The sequence below is a fragment of the Cinclus cinclus genome, chromosome 3, assembly GCF_963662255.1.
Source record: "Cinclus cinclus chromosome 3, bCinCin1.1, whole genome shotgun sequence".
Taxonomy (NCBI): Eukaryota; Metazoa; Chordata; class Aves; order Passeriformes; family Cinclidae; genus Cinclus; species Cinclus cinclus.
In genome coordinates this window covers 29,593,896-29,608,173 of record NC_085048.1, presented here as the reverse complement: position 1 = coordinate 29,608,173, position 14,278 = coordinate 29,593,896, and the positions used below count along the sequence as shown (strand labels likewise).

The 14,278-nt window shown below is 33.8% G+C and overlaps 1 protein-coding gene across 38 annotated transcripts in view; it reads right to left on the bottom strand.

The window, feature by feature from the left end:
- Positions 1-14,278, bottom strand: part of RIMS1 (regulating synaptic membrane exocytosis 1) — a 127,652-nt gene that overhangs the window by 99,654 nt on the left and 13,720 nt on the right. For 16 of the 38 annotated variants that reach the window (XM_062489784.1, XM_062489809.1, XM_062489796.1 and 13 more), the window contains 7 exons: positions 13,727-13,857; positions 13,234-13,405; positions 12,948-13,104; positions 11,667-11,738; positions 5,550-5,706; positions 4,957-5,082; positions 766-828 (listed from right to left, as the gene is read on the bottom strand). In XM_062489784.1, coding sequence (XP_062345768.1) covers positions 766-828; positions 4,957-5,082; positions 5,550-5,706; positions 11,667-11,738; positions 12,948-13,104; positions 13,234-13,405; positions 13,727-13,857 — 878 coding nt within the window. Of the gene's footprint in view, positions 1-765; positions 829-4,956; positions 5,083-5,549; positions 5,710-11,666; positions 11,739-12,947; positions 13,105-13,233; positions 13,406-13,726; positions 13,858-14,278 lie in introns of all 38 variants that reach the window. The other 22 variants (XM_062489807.1, XM_062489795.1, XM_062489810.1 and 19 more) reach the window with 3 other exon arrangements.

The window sequence follows — 14,278 nt, the reverse complement described above, 5'->3', positions numbered from 1 at the left end:
TATTGTAAATGAAAGATGTTGTACACAATGTAATGGATTTTTAACAAGGTTAATAGACATGGTGAAAAAAAAAGGTAGGGGAGCAGACTTTGATTTTTTAGATAAGATATTTCAGTCCTGTTTAGTTTCACAACACCAGAAAATGGTAAGACAGGGAGCTCCAAGCTTTGCAACAAGAGATTAATGAAGACTAAGATGGGCCCAAACTACAAGTTTACATGTGGATCCAAGTAACAGAACAATTTTTAGATGCAAAAACAAGTAATACAAAACCCCTGAAATCTGGGACTTCCAGTAAGTCCTTGTAAATCAGTATTTATTCCTCTGCAAGTGACTAAATGAGCATGAGATTAGGTGTCACAACAAGCAAAGATTGTTTAATTGTGCATGGCTGTTATATAAACATAAAAATGGAAATAAAACAAAACCAACTAAAAAAACGAAGTCTGAAGTTATTACAATGATGTCATGCATTGGGAGATCAGGACTTCTGTGACTAGACAGAAAATCTACCACAAAACACAACTGCAAAACAACAAAGTTTCTTCAACTCCTTTAATCCTTACTACTGAGGTGCAAAAATAGATATGCATATCTGAATCTGAATTAAGACAAACAAAAAAGCAAAAATGACATCTGGATCATAATGTACTTTGGAAATTCTTTATTTACTGGGTCTAAATACCACCATGGAAAAGACACTGGGCACACAAAGTATGGACAGCTAACCAGATGTGTTCATGATTCCCACATTCCTGTATTTACCTGATGGTATGTAGGCACTCTGCACTTCTTCCTCGCTTTGCTCTGGGCAGCATAAGAAGCTCACTGCACAGACAGGATGGGTGGTGAGTGAAACAGATATAGTTATGAAGCATTAGATGACATGGGTTATGCCAATGATAAGCAAATGAAAACCAAAAAAGAAATGAGAAGCATTCACCCAGATAGTCTGATAAGACTGCGTGTCTCAAAAAATATGCGTCAAAAAATGCATGTAATAACTACAGTTTCAACAAATTCATTTCAGTGTGGCACCTCCTTCTGTGGTTTTTTTTTTTAAATTCAGAATTACTTTTTCAGAGCTCTTCACGACAAAGCAAATACATAAAATGGCTCCAATTTTCTAATAACCTCCTGTCTCATGAACTAATTAATGGAGAACTGCTTTAGGAAAAAAAACTAAAGATGCCTGTTCTTTGTTTTGTGTTGGGTTTTGTGGCCTCATAAGCTGCAAAATCATACACGTAAAAGCAGTGAAGGTTTGCTCATGATTTACTGCAGCTTGGTTTATGGGAAGAATAACCAGTCACACTTTAGGGAAAATCAAAAAAGAATATGTTAATTTGAAATATTGTGTTGGGCCAAACATAAATTCAGACTCATAGCTCTTAAAAGGTATTTTGTAATGACAATCCTAATGAAACTAACAAAAAAGCTAATTAGCCATCAGACTTTTTGTTTCTTTTTCTTTCAAACAGAAAAAACAGCCATCTATTCTATTTTTCTTATACTCTAACCAAACACATACTATAGCCAGCAAGATGGTAAAATTAATGCATATTTATGCCTATGGTAAGTATGACTATGATATGAAATATCCCTTGAATTAAGCCTGTAGTTTAATGCACTTCAACACAATCAGAAAGACCAAGCTCCAAAACTGCTATCATTGTAAATATGAAAGTAAAGGTAAGCTTCATGGAAACATGCTAATTTTAAAAGAAGCAGGAAATCCCATGAAGCACTATGGTAAAAAAAAAAAAGAGAGAAAACATTACAAAACAGATAAAGCAGCAGTTGATCAATGTGTTTCACACTTCATGCCATTAGAAAATGACCCATTTCATTGATATACTATAGGCATCATTTATCCAAAATTTTAAACCGGGCAGCTTGAAATAATGGCTTGTGAGTCATGCAAGATTTAATTACATCTGGAGCCACCAACTTGATGCAACACTATGTACTAGAGTTGAATTGAATTTTAAAATTTTCTTTCTAAGCCAAATTTCTATTCATGACCTCAGAGGACTGACAGAACTTATATGCAGGTTTCCTAACTACAAACAACTATGGATTTTAAGAAGAAAGTTACTATTTTCTTTAGAGTTGCAAAGTAGATGCAAAGTCAACATTAAACCATAGGGTACTTTGTTAGTATTTACCTTTCCTAAGACAAAGAGTATCTATAGTAATTGGCCTACAGCAAACACTAATAAAAAAGTCATCCTGAAAAGTGATATAAAATAGCAAATCCTAGCAAATTGTAGTTAAGAAAAAAAAAAAAAAAAGGAAAAGAACCATCTAGAAGATTACCAATGCTGTGAGAATATGCAGTTCTCTGATAAACTAAGTCTGGGAGACATTTAAAGTAGAAATTGCTATTCTCAAATAAATGTTTTCTATACTCATAATCAACAGATTTCACTTTGGAATAAAAGAAACATAAAAAAAGAAAGAAAGAAAGAAAGAAAGAAAGAAAGAAAGAAAGAAAGAAAGAAAGAAAGAAAGAAAGAAAGAAAGAAAGAAAGAAAGAAAGAAAGAAAGTTCCATACTCTTGAAAACTGGACAATGATTTCCTAATAAAAAGCTTTTCCTAACAGCTTATATATATATATATATATATATATATATACATATATATATGTGTATATATATACTCATACATGTGTGTATATATATGTATATAAATATATATAAAACTGTTGAGTGGACAAATAAATTCCTCTGGAAATTTATTGCAAGGGATGCTTCTGCAAGAGAGTGGTAGTAAATATTTTTCCAAAGTCATATATTATTATTTAATATTAATTTTGAGCTAGTAACAGATCACTGAGAAAATTATTAAAACTAATCAGCATCTGTAATTTCTGGCATGCAATTATTGGATAACTCCTCAGCTTTCAAGCAAAGTTTTTATTAGATATCTATGTGAATGTACTTGTTTAGATGAAGGCTTCAGTAAACACACCACACATAATATCTACACTACTCTTGATACTAATACGTAATATTTAATAAAGTTGTGTTTTTTTAATTCTTGGATGTGACAGAGGATATTTCTCAAGGAAATCTGGTTTGGATCTTTCATATGATGCTATTCTTTTGTACTGAAAGCTGGCAAAACCTGCCAGAATTAAACAGCCTTCACAACTGAGGAAATCTGGGGGAAAAGATGAAAAGGAAAATGGGGAAAAGGAGACCACTGCAGAGAAGATGATTATTCCAGGACACTAGTTACATGGACCCATCTTTAAATACTGCAAATAAGCCACGTACTTCTTTAATATCTGATCTTTAAACTTCTGAAAAAAGTTTTGTGAACACTGAAAAGACTCTGAACAAATCCAGCAGCCCATTTCTCATCCCCAGGAAAGGCTCAGTGTAAACCCAGGTCCTCTCGAACCATAATCCATGCATATATCACCAGTTATGTCTAGGTTTGAGGCTTTACTAAAAGAGAAATTTCTAGACAGTTAACTGTCTGTATTTATACTGACAAAAGCTAGTTTTTAAAGCCTAGCCTTTTTCTCTTCAAATCTGATTAATAAGAAATCAATTGAATAAATATCTTCAGGATTCTTTTGAATATATCGCTGTCCAAAATAAATAATAACAGAAAAAATTGCAACGAGTGAATATTACTTAATTAGCCCAACTATAAATCTGACTACTATATTTAGAAACAATTTTAATTCACCTCTGAAAGAAAATTCACTACAAAAATCCATCTTAGTCAATTCTGTACACACTTCTTGCCTATAAATTTGAGTTTTTAAATGTACCAGACAACTCATTAATTCTGACACTCACGTTACCGTACTACAAAATAAAACAGGCAAGATCATATACAAAACTGAATTAGCTTAACTGCAAGAGCCATCTGTTACTCAGTCTTTATGCTGCTTCAAAACTGGCTAAAGATTTCCAGAGGTTTTTATGATTTAATGTTTACATGTTTTCACATCACTATGAAATTTCAATATGGAATTTACTGGATTATAGGGAAAGATTTTGTCATTCTTAGGCCTAGAAGTAGTTACTTACTGCCAAGAAAAAAAATCAAAGACATTACTATGCCAATTGATCTTATCTGAATGGTAAGTTTGATATTATAGTCTAGCTGTATGATTTTTTTAAATGTAAACAACATCCCATAAAGACTGATAATCTATGTGACTGTCATCATCATTTTTCACAACTGCTGAGCTGAAATACCTTTCTAACCCTTTTTTTGTAGCTATAACCTAAACAGAAATTCTAATTTCTTCCATTTTATCATTCCTAGCCACCTGAAAACAGTGCCTACTAGGAGAGGCCACATGTTCTTTGAGTGTAGCCACTCCATGTAATGCAGGGAGAGATGTGTATGTGTTACACAGCTAAGACTGGAAATTTCTGCATACTACAACTGGGACTGCAACTATCCTTGCTATGCCTGAGTAATGTACAAAGTTCACCAGAATGTTACATAAGATGCTGGGAGACTGCAGCCATAGATGTCCAAAATTTATCTGCATATGAATTCAAACCAGCATGCATCCAACTCCCAGCTAGGAGGAATTCATGTCTGGTATTTCGCTGGCTAGCACAACTGGTAAATTCTGGTACTTTACAAGAAGAGCTAGGGCATACATGAAGATGCATGGCTTTCTAGCAAAAATCTCTGGGCTTTATTTAGGAAAAAGTAGGATATGTAGGCCAAACAGACAGCAATTATTTATCTAGATACCTGCAATTACCGTCAACCAAGTTCACAGTTTTACAAAAAGAAAAAAAAAAACAAAACAAAACGTGTATAGATAATTTAACAGTGGCACTAAATCTATCAGTTATGATGAATTCTCTCCCTTCCCCATTGCTATCAGTCACATTTCTAATGAAAACCTGAAAATTAAGCAAACTGAAAAAGACGTTTCTAAACTTTTTTCCATGTTCAGGCTGACAATGTACCTTTCTTGATCAGATAAATACTGACTATCCATCTCTCTGGATCCGTAATCAACTGGAGTTCTCGAGGCATCATGGTGTCTAGTTGGAGAACGTGATCTTCTCATTTGATGAATTTCATCTAAACTCCTGAAAAGCAGAAATACATGTGATAATCTTGTTTTGTCATGAGTAACAAGTTCACTGAAGGAGATTTTTTCATCACAAATTATTAATACGTGATTTCTGAAAGAACACCATTAAAAATTATGCAATTTATAAATGCCACTATTATCCTACAAATATAGTTAAGTGGCTTCATAGAAGATTTGGCCACTGACTGAAAAAAAATTTCCAAACTTATGTATTAGTTATGGTACACAGATGAAAGCACAGAGAAAATATGAGTAAAAAGAAAACTTACAAAGTTATGATTCATCCCATGAGTGCTCTTGAGTGACTAATAAAAGCATATATCAAGTTCAAATACTGTACTAATAAATTTAGATACAAAAACCAAGTTATAAAATCATGAAAAATTCGTGAACAAGAGAAAAGTTAATAACGGCACATTACACCAACGTGAAAGCACGTTGAGTTCCACTTATGATGCCTACCTCTGTAATGGCACATTTGGTAAACGTGAACGGGGCCTGCCCTGATCGTCACCACGGTGAGGAGACACAGAACGTGAACGATGATGTGTTGTTGTTCTTTGCTGTTCTGGCACAGTTAATGTTGTGGATTTACTTTCTCTAGTGCTAGACCTATAACCTACTGGCAAGAGGGTAACAAAAGGCAATTAGAGAATAAAGGTCTGGGTTTAGAAAAAAATCAGATGGCAAGTCTTCCAGGAGCACGTATCCAAACAATTACACAACTTTCAGGTCATCATTCAGCTGTGGTACACTCCAATGTATCATGCAGAATAAATTACTAGCATTACCTTTAAATGTCTACCTGTACAGAGACTGAAAAAATGAGACTTTTTGATGTACTGGAAGATGTGGAGTAGTTCTCTTACTCGGGGAAGAATATTCTGGGTATTTTGTATCTATAAAAAATATTTGAAAGGAATCTAAACAGTGCAGGTTTACCTCACCTAAAAAATGGAGAAACCATGCTTTCATACAACAGCACAGACTCACACAGGGCTGCTCATATGTAAAGCATCTTTCTGCCCCTTTTTCAGTAAACACAAAGATATTCTCCTACTGAACTTGGCCAAAGCCACCTACTTATAAAACTGCTATGATTTAGAGTATATTGTACTGAATATTGGGCATTGCATCATTTGCAGAATATTTTTTCCAAATATTTTGACTAAGTGGCAAAATTTCTCTCAGTATTTTTAAATAGGATTAAAAAAAATCAGAAGAATGTTAGTACATTTTCAGTATTTCAATTCTGTTGTGCCTTTTTCCATGTAGTACACTCTTTGCCTTTTTATACATTTTGAATCCCATCCTAAAACAGACAATGAAGCTCAGTAAGTTAACAGCTTTCAAAAGTACATGTTATTTTCCCAAAAGAGCCTAAGGAGATCAGCTCAGACTTCACTTGCTCATTTCTAGACATTTAAATGAGATTACAAGAATCCCTTGACAAAAAATCCCTTAATGATATAGAAAGTCATCCCTTAAATCATCTTTCAATCACTTCACAAATTATTGCTTAGGTATCAAAATATTAATTTTTCTTCTTCTCTGAATTTGTCTAGCATTAAAGTTACTGCAATGTGTGATTTTGCTCAGCTAAAAAAACAGGCTGTATCAGAAATCTTTTCATGCAGGAAAAGACTGATTTTGTCATCCAATTGTCATTTGGAGAAATTTAATATATTTAATAAATTGCACTTTTTATGGATCTCGCTACAGGGTTTTAACGTGAAGGATTTTTTATATTTTATATCATTCTTATAATTCTTCTAGTTCTTTCTGGTCTTCTACCAAATTACAAACAGTCCTTCTTTTAAAAGTGTCTCCTGTATACAGTCTGCATTAGGCTTGATCATGTATTCAGTGACATTTAATAATCTCTTTAGCTGCAGGTTTGAACTCTGACCACAAACATCAAAGAAGCATTCACACTTTTTTCCCAAAATATGTAGGAGTTTACCAGTGTATACTAATGGCCTCTAAAAGTTGACAACATGCATGAAACTATCTACTGGGGTTTATCAACCTTTTAACAAAGTAGAACTCCAATGTTCTGCATGTTTTGGTGTGTTGTGATACTGGAGTACCTTACCCACCAAAAAAGTGTTTCAGAGTTCTGCAATGAAATTATAAAGAAACATGAGGATCTCCCTGATCTCAGGAGAAGGATCAGGTGAAAAAAAAATGCAGCAAAAGGGGGACTCCTTCAGAACTTCAATGGAGATTCACAAACCAGGACTGCTGCAGAAAATGTATAGGTCTTTTGTCAGAGAAAGAAAATATATGACAAAAGCTGGATGTATTCCCTTTCCCAGGATAACTAAGTCTAAGCTGTATTTGCAAAAAGATACTTCATTTTCCAAATAAGCATGTTATAAAAATACTGTCATCTCTACCAGAAGGAAGAGCAGTTTACATGTATTAAACATTTAAACCAAAGAAATCCTAATTTTTTTTACAATATTTCAGCAATTGTACTAAAATACATACAATTTAAGTTAAAAAATGAAATATTAATTTAAATTTAAAATATATTTCCAGAGCATTTCTCGTCTCCCTAAAAAACTGCACATAGGATTATTCTGTGAACTCAGAAGTCTCGTATAGAAACACTATTTTATGCTATATATTTTGCATAGCCAAGCTATCTAGGGAGCAATACCTGAAAGTTATGCAGTGTGTGTACACAAAGCTTACAGAACAGAGACAGTAATTCACACTTATCCCAAGTACTAATTCAAGAATTGTCGAACTGGTCAAACCACATCCATACTTTCACAGTGACCATGACAGTGACAGCAACAGTAACATTTCCTCATATCCTCAAATACAAAGGCTCTGTGCTCTTCAGTGTGAGCAGAGAAAAATTTTGCATGGACCAGCATGATAGTAGCAACCAAGCTGATGGCAATTTATACTTAAGTTTCTCAGTTGCTCATAGGAAACTGTCAGGTGTGACAGGAAATGAATGCAGGATGGACGATGAAAATGGTTCTAGCAAACATTGACACAGAATTATATTATTTTTCCTTAAAGACAATAGAGACAAGGACAAGGTACTGATGTTACCCTCCTGCTACACAAGGCAAATACACTTATACAGGTTACATGTGAAAGAAAAACAAGCTGCTCTTCAGAGTCACCCACAGCATAAGCAATGCAGCTTGTTAAAAATACCACTAGGGATATTGCCAACTGTATATCAGGGTTTTCGTTTTGTTTTTAATTAAGGGAGTTACTGAAGCTTTGGTTAAACAGACTGGTCTCAAAACATGCTCAGATTTTATTCAAACCTTCACTGACCGTTATGGAGTACTGGACTGCCCAGTACAACACAGACACAGAGTGACTGGTTTAAGAACAGCTCAGGATCATACTTACTTAAGAGACTTGAGCATCTCTCATATATCCAGAGGTTGAGAGACTTAAAAAAATATTTTCTTAATGTTAAAAGGTGTCAGCATACAATAAAAAAAATAATTTTTGTTAAATCTGAGAGTAAATTAAAGTTACTTTCAGCTGTTGATATGAACTTTTATGAACATATCTAGGAGCTGATTAAAAAAAGATGTGTGTATCACTTCAAGGCACTACTAATAAATGGCAATGGCATAATTACATGAAAGATAAGATTCATTAATCAGTGATATGAAAAGGGAGAAATACTTTTCTTAAATATTTTGGAATTTATTAAAGTATCATTATTTTTGATGTAACAATCTTTACTTCCACTGACAAGAAGTTATTCTTTGCAGCTGCTGAAACTTCTAGGAAAATAGTTTTCTTTGCTATTACTAACTTCCAATACTGCATTTGCCTTAGCATTTAGCAAAAAAATTGAAACTACAGTTTTAAGATTTGAGGTTAGTTGAATAAGCAAAACTATTTTCCTTCATGTTTTTAGCTTGCATGGAGATGAAGTGAAATTTTGTGCTTTTATATTTTTTAGTTATGTGTTAATTTATTAGAAAATGAGCAATAACCTTTATGAAAATCTTGAGATATTAAGGGGGCTAAATATCTTCATTTTTTCCCTCCATACTTCAGAAAAAAGAGAAAATTAACCTATCTCCTTCTATGACAAGGTCACTCTCTTAGTGGATGAGGGAAAGGCTGTGGATCTTGTTTACTTTAAACTATTAAAATCTTGTACACTGCTTCCCCAGGATTCTCCTGGAGAATCTGGCAGCCTACAGCTTGGACAGTTCTTCAAAGGGAAATACTTTCTTATGTGTCAAATGTTGTAAACTCAATTTTGATATTCCTACTTCTCTGTAGAAGGGATATCCTAAAACTAGACTAATCTGGTTGAAGCCAATAAAGGCCTCAAAAATTTGTGAAAGCCATATTCCAAAATGCTGCATCACCATACTACATATTAAAGGGAAATATGGGTATTTTCTGTTCCTTCCCACATGCACGCAGTGCAAGACAAGCTGTGAGAAATCTGAACCAGACAAGAGCTGGAGTGCACTCTGGTGAGGACCATGGTACTGAAGGGCAGGAGAAGAGCAGGGATCAAGGCCCTGCAGAACAGCAACTTGCACAGAACTTAGTTTTAACAAAGGAGTCTGTTTTATGGAGAAAATACTGCACTTCTCATTCAGTGCAATTGAAGGGAGCAGCCCAAAGGCTTAACAATTTAGCCACGAGGCAAGTTAAGAAGATTGGACAGGTGGGTAGAAATGCATATGTATGAACTTGATCTCCAGTCACATTTGTGAATCTGTGGCTAATGTTGTCAAACAATTTGATAGACAACGGGACCGGAAACCTTTTCCAGGTCTTATTGAAAAACACTTCTCCATACACTGTCTAGGCTTTCATAGATTTGTGGCTGATGACTCAAATTTTCTTTGTCCCTGTGTCTAAGGTCTAGCTGCCTTTCAAGAACTCAGGTTGCATATGCAAACAAATCCCACTTATATGCATATTCACTCCACAGAGGAATCACAAACAGATAAACTCCACTTAGGATTGCCAAACAAATGCATCAATTAAACTTAAAATGGACAAATTTGTGCTTGGTCAAGTGAACTAGCAAAATGTTTCTGATTGGTGGACTTCAGAATTTTTAATTTCAATTTTTAACTTGGAGATTCTGAGATTGTTGCAAATCCTGTTCTAAAAATTAAATCCTAATATCTTCAACAGTTGATGTCTGAGAAAGTTTGGATGTGTGCATTCATCAAAGGCACACCTTAGTATGATGTCCAAAGAAATGTCAGTAATAATCAGTTACTCAAATGCTGGCCCGATGAACAAAGTCCAATACATGCAGCTGAAACATTTTGAATGCCTCCTGTCATATGGAAAATTATTTAATTCAAATGGATGCATGGAAGGACTGGCAGAAAAAGAGTCCCAGTTATTGAAAAAAATATACCGAAACTTTAAACATAAGTAAGTCTACAAAGATATACCAGTATCTGCATTTTCAACTACAACAAAAAACCAAACCAAACCAAACCAAACCAAAACACCAAAAAATAAACCAACAAAAAACCAAAAGGCAAGGAAAAATATTTAGAGCATGTTATTTATATTCAATATTAAATGCGCACTCTTTCTGCTGATGTAAAAATATCAAATATTGTAATTAGGTATACATGAATGAGTTTCTCTCTTAGCAGCAGAGGTGCAAAGTATATAAAACAAGATAAGAAAACAATCAGCATCAAAGGAAGGAGATTTTTTCTCAGCATCAAGATGATAGAGTATTAATAAGATATATGATTTATTTGTACAGTAATATAGTAGACAAATAAATTGTGAGATTATTTTAAACACAGATCATGAAGATAGAAAGCTTTCAGAATCCCAACATAATTTAATTCTGTGGTTTTCATCAGGAAAATCCACAGGAAAACTGATTTAGTGCTGGTAATGACATAATGACTCTTCAGTTATCTTGGGACAATTGGGAAACATTTATCTGACTTGCGGCAACAGTGAATTAGAACTAGAAGAATGTGGTATCCAATATAATCCTCAAGATTTTCAGTATGTAGGAATGCTGAACTAAAAGTCAACCATGACAGTCTCTACAAGTAAATATTTATGAACATTTAGGGTAATGATAGTTCATGAAGGCTTATGAAAAATTTAAAAGATATAGCCATGCTACATGCATCTTGACTTATAGCCATGCATTATCAATAAAATCCATGGGAGACTGCATTAAAGCTAAGTTTCAAGCAAAAAAGCAAAATAATAAAAAAATGCTTTTAATAAAAACTGAAATCTTAACTATTTTAAACGTGGGGGTCTTTTAATTTTCATTCTAAATAATGTTTGGAGCATTACACAGTAAATATTAACCAATTTGAACCAACCAGTGGATCCCATATGAAGAGTGATAAGGAAAATAAATACAAATGAGTGAATGGTAGAATGTTTAATTTACCAGGTATGGGACAGGTACCATGGAATAATTAGGAAAATTGTTTTTTCCACAATGCACTCTCCAAAACCAGTATCCTCAATGTTCCAAAATATTATAAAGAAAAAAGAAAATCCAAACAAGCAGAAAAGAAGAAGAAAAAGAAAGCAGGACCATGCTGTTCATCCACGCACCTGGAGGAACAACTCCAATACCATCATCAACATCAAAATCTGAGATGTCACTATCACTGATTGGCCGAGATCCTGCACAACAGTAAGGTAAACAAATATCTGAACATCTGGTCATGTTATAAGATGTAAGAATATGTTCATTTAACATAATAATGAAACCAAAAAGATGATTTTAAATCAAAACAATAGAGAAGGAGAACTCAACTTCAGTAACTAACTGATGCCTCACAAGACAGATGAGCCAACTGAACATCTTACAGCTGCTGTAGCCTCCTTTCCCTTTCTCTTCCCCTTAAGTCCTCAGTAATCCTCTACAAGGATAGTTTATCTCACTAAGCCTCCAAAAGAAAAACTGAAGTAAAGGAAAAAACCACTTTGGTGCTACTTCAGTGAATATGCTGAATCAGCTTGCTGAACAGGAAAGGAGATGAGGCAGCATATGGTGAGAGAGGAAGAGGAAACAGCACTACCAGCTTTTAGAAAAGCTCAAATATCTCACAAAAACTACCCTTTAATTTGCTCTCTCTATACATATCTTCCATTTGGGCATCTATGCAGCAATTACAGCAGTAACACATATTTATAGTTTATTCCTGAATGTGCACCAATTTCCTATGCATTGGCTGGAGTGAATGACTTCCATGTTTTAGAAAAATCAGAAAAATAGCTTGGAAATGTATTTTTAAATAGTCCCATACATCTTTCATATTTTTAAGTAAATCTTAATTTAAATGAACAGAGAAACTATGATGTTGAAATATGTCCTTTTAACATGCTTCATACAAACCTGAAATCAGACTCATGAAAACAACTGCACCTCCCAAATACATGAATACAGTTTCTCTTTTCTGCACACTTTAATGAGCATATTGGAGGCTGAGACTAACTTTATGATGAAAAGTGTTTCTAAGCCTCATAAATATTTAAGGAACTCTTTTTAAAAATAAAATGCTTTTAATTTTTTTAGAGTGTCCAATAATTATACACTTCATTTTTCTATTTAAAAAGAAATTTAAAAAAAATCTTTGAAAATTTTGTTTTGCTTTTGAAAGCCAAATGAATTCCAGCATGTTTCACACACATGAATGTTATACGTCACAGTTGTAAGACTGACATGTCATAATGTCATAATTTAAATTGCCTTTCTGCCACACATTTTCATTACTTTTACAGATTATGAAAAAGTATCTTTTTTACTTTATTTGGAATTTAAGTACCATTACACCATATCCAGCATTTCTAATTTAAAATTTAAGAGACCTTAATGGAATTTGGACCTACTTTGTAATTTTTTGCTAGTGCTTTCTCCACCATGAACATGTCTTCTTGGCATGAATGGTGATGGCTGAGGCAGAGGTAGTGAAGATTCATCATGTGTCTGTAGCTTATACCAATGTGGTTCATCATCTAAAAGTGCTGTCTCCAGCTCTATAAGAATCTAGCAGAAAAATCATCAGGTTTCAATTTTGATTTGAAGGTACACAGAGGAACACATATACAAAATACATATGCATATGTACTCAAAACCAAACAATGAACTCAGAAGAAATGTGATTGTATGCATCACCTCTCCAAGAAATTCACTCTCTTCTTCTTGTACTCTTGGCTGATCCCATACAGTAATTTCAAGCATTCGTTCTCTAAAATCTCTACGATGTACGTGTGAGTAGAGAAAAGTTTGATTCCATTTTGGCTCTAGACTTTTCTTTACTGTTTTGGTCCTTCTTTTACTTTTATCACTGAAACATAAATATTTTTTGTAAATTAGTCACAGAAGTAAGTCAGATAATACCATGTACTCATTAGCATTTAAGTGTTTTCATTTTCTCTTAAGCAATAATGCCTAAATGAAGAACGCATTTTCTGCACAGTGCATCACCTTCTTACAAAAGACCACTAATTTAAGCTAATACTGACTTACATTATTTAAGTGCAGTTTTTTGTTCTAATTAATCTAGTGATAAAAAACTGTTAAAAGGAGTTCTTCATAAGCATTCCTTAGAAGTTGATTCAATACATGGTAAATTAAAACATAATTTTCTAAACTGGAATACTGTTACCTTCTGTCTGGAAGAAAATACATTTTTACATAGGGATTTCTGGGGCGTCCATCTACTCTTGGTGGCAAATCTGTTGCCTGTAGAACATTTACTATTAACTGATGTCCCACTTTGTCATACCAGAGTTTAACCTACAGGAATCAAGTTACCAGAAAACATTACTGAAAATGGAGAAGAAACAGAATTTTCAGATTGCATCAAAAATAACCACAAGGTAAAAGTAATGTTGCGCTCTTTTTTTTCCCCTAGAGACAATGAGATACATTGCATTTAAAACCCTTAATATTTAATTAGGTTAGATGGAAAAGATGATGGTATGTACCAAAGACTGCTATATTTATCACAGCTGAATAAAATTATGGTGCCTGATTATACTTACATTGTTTACTATACTCACTGCATAATCTTGGATCTGTAAGTGCACCCAAAACAGCATGTCTTAGCTCTGCACCTTAAAAGCCACATTAAATAGGAAGCTCTGACTGCATCTAATCTCAAGGCATAGTTGAAATCTATCTACTCAGATTTGTGACCCTTTCAAAAGTGTTTATG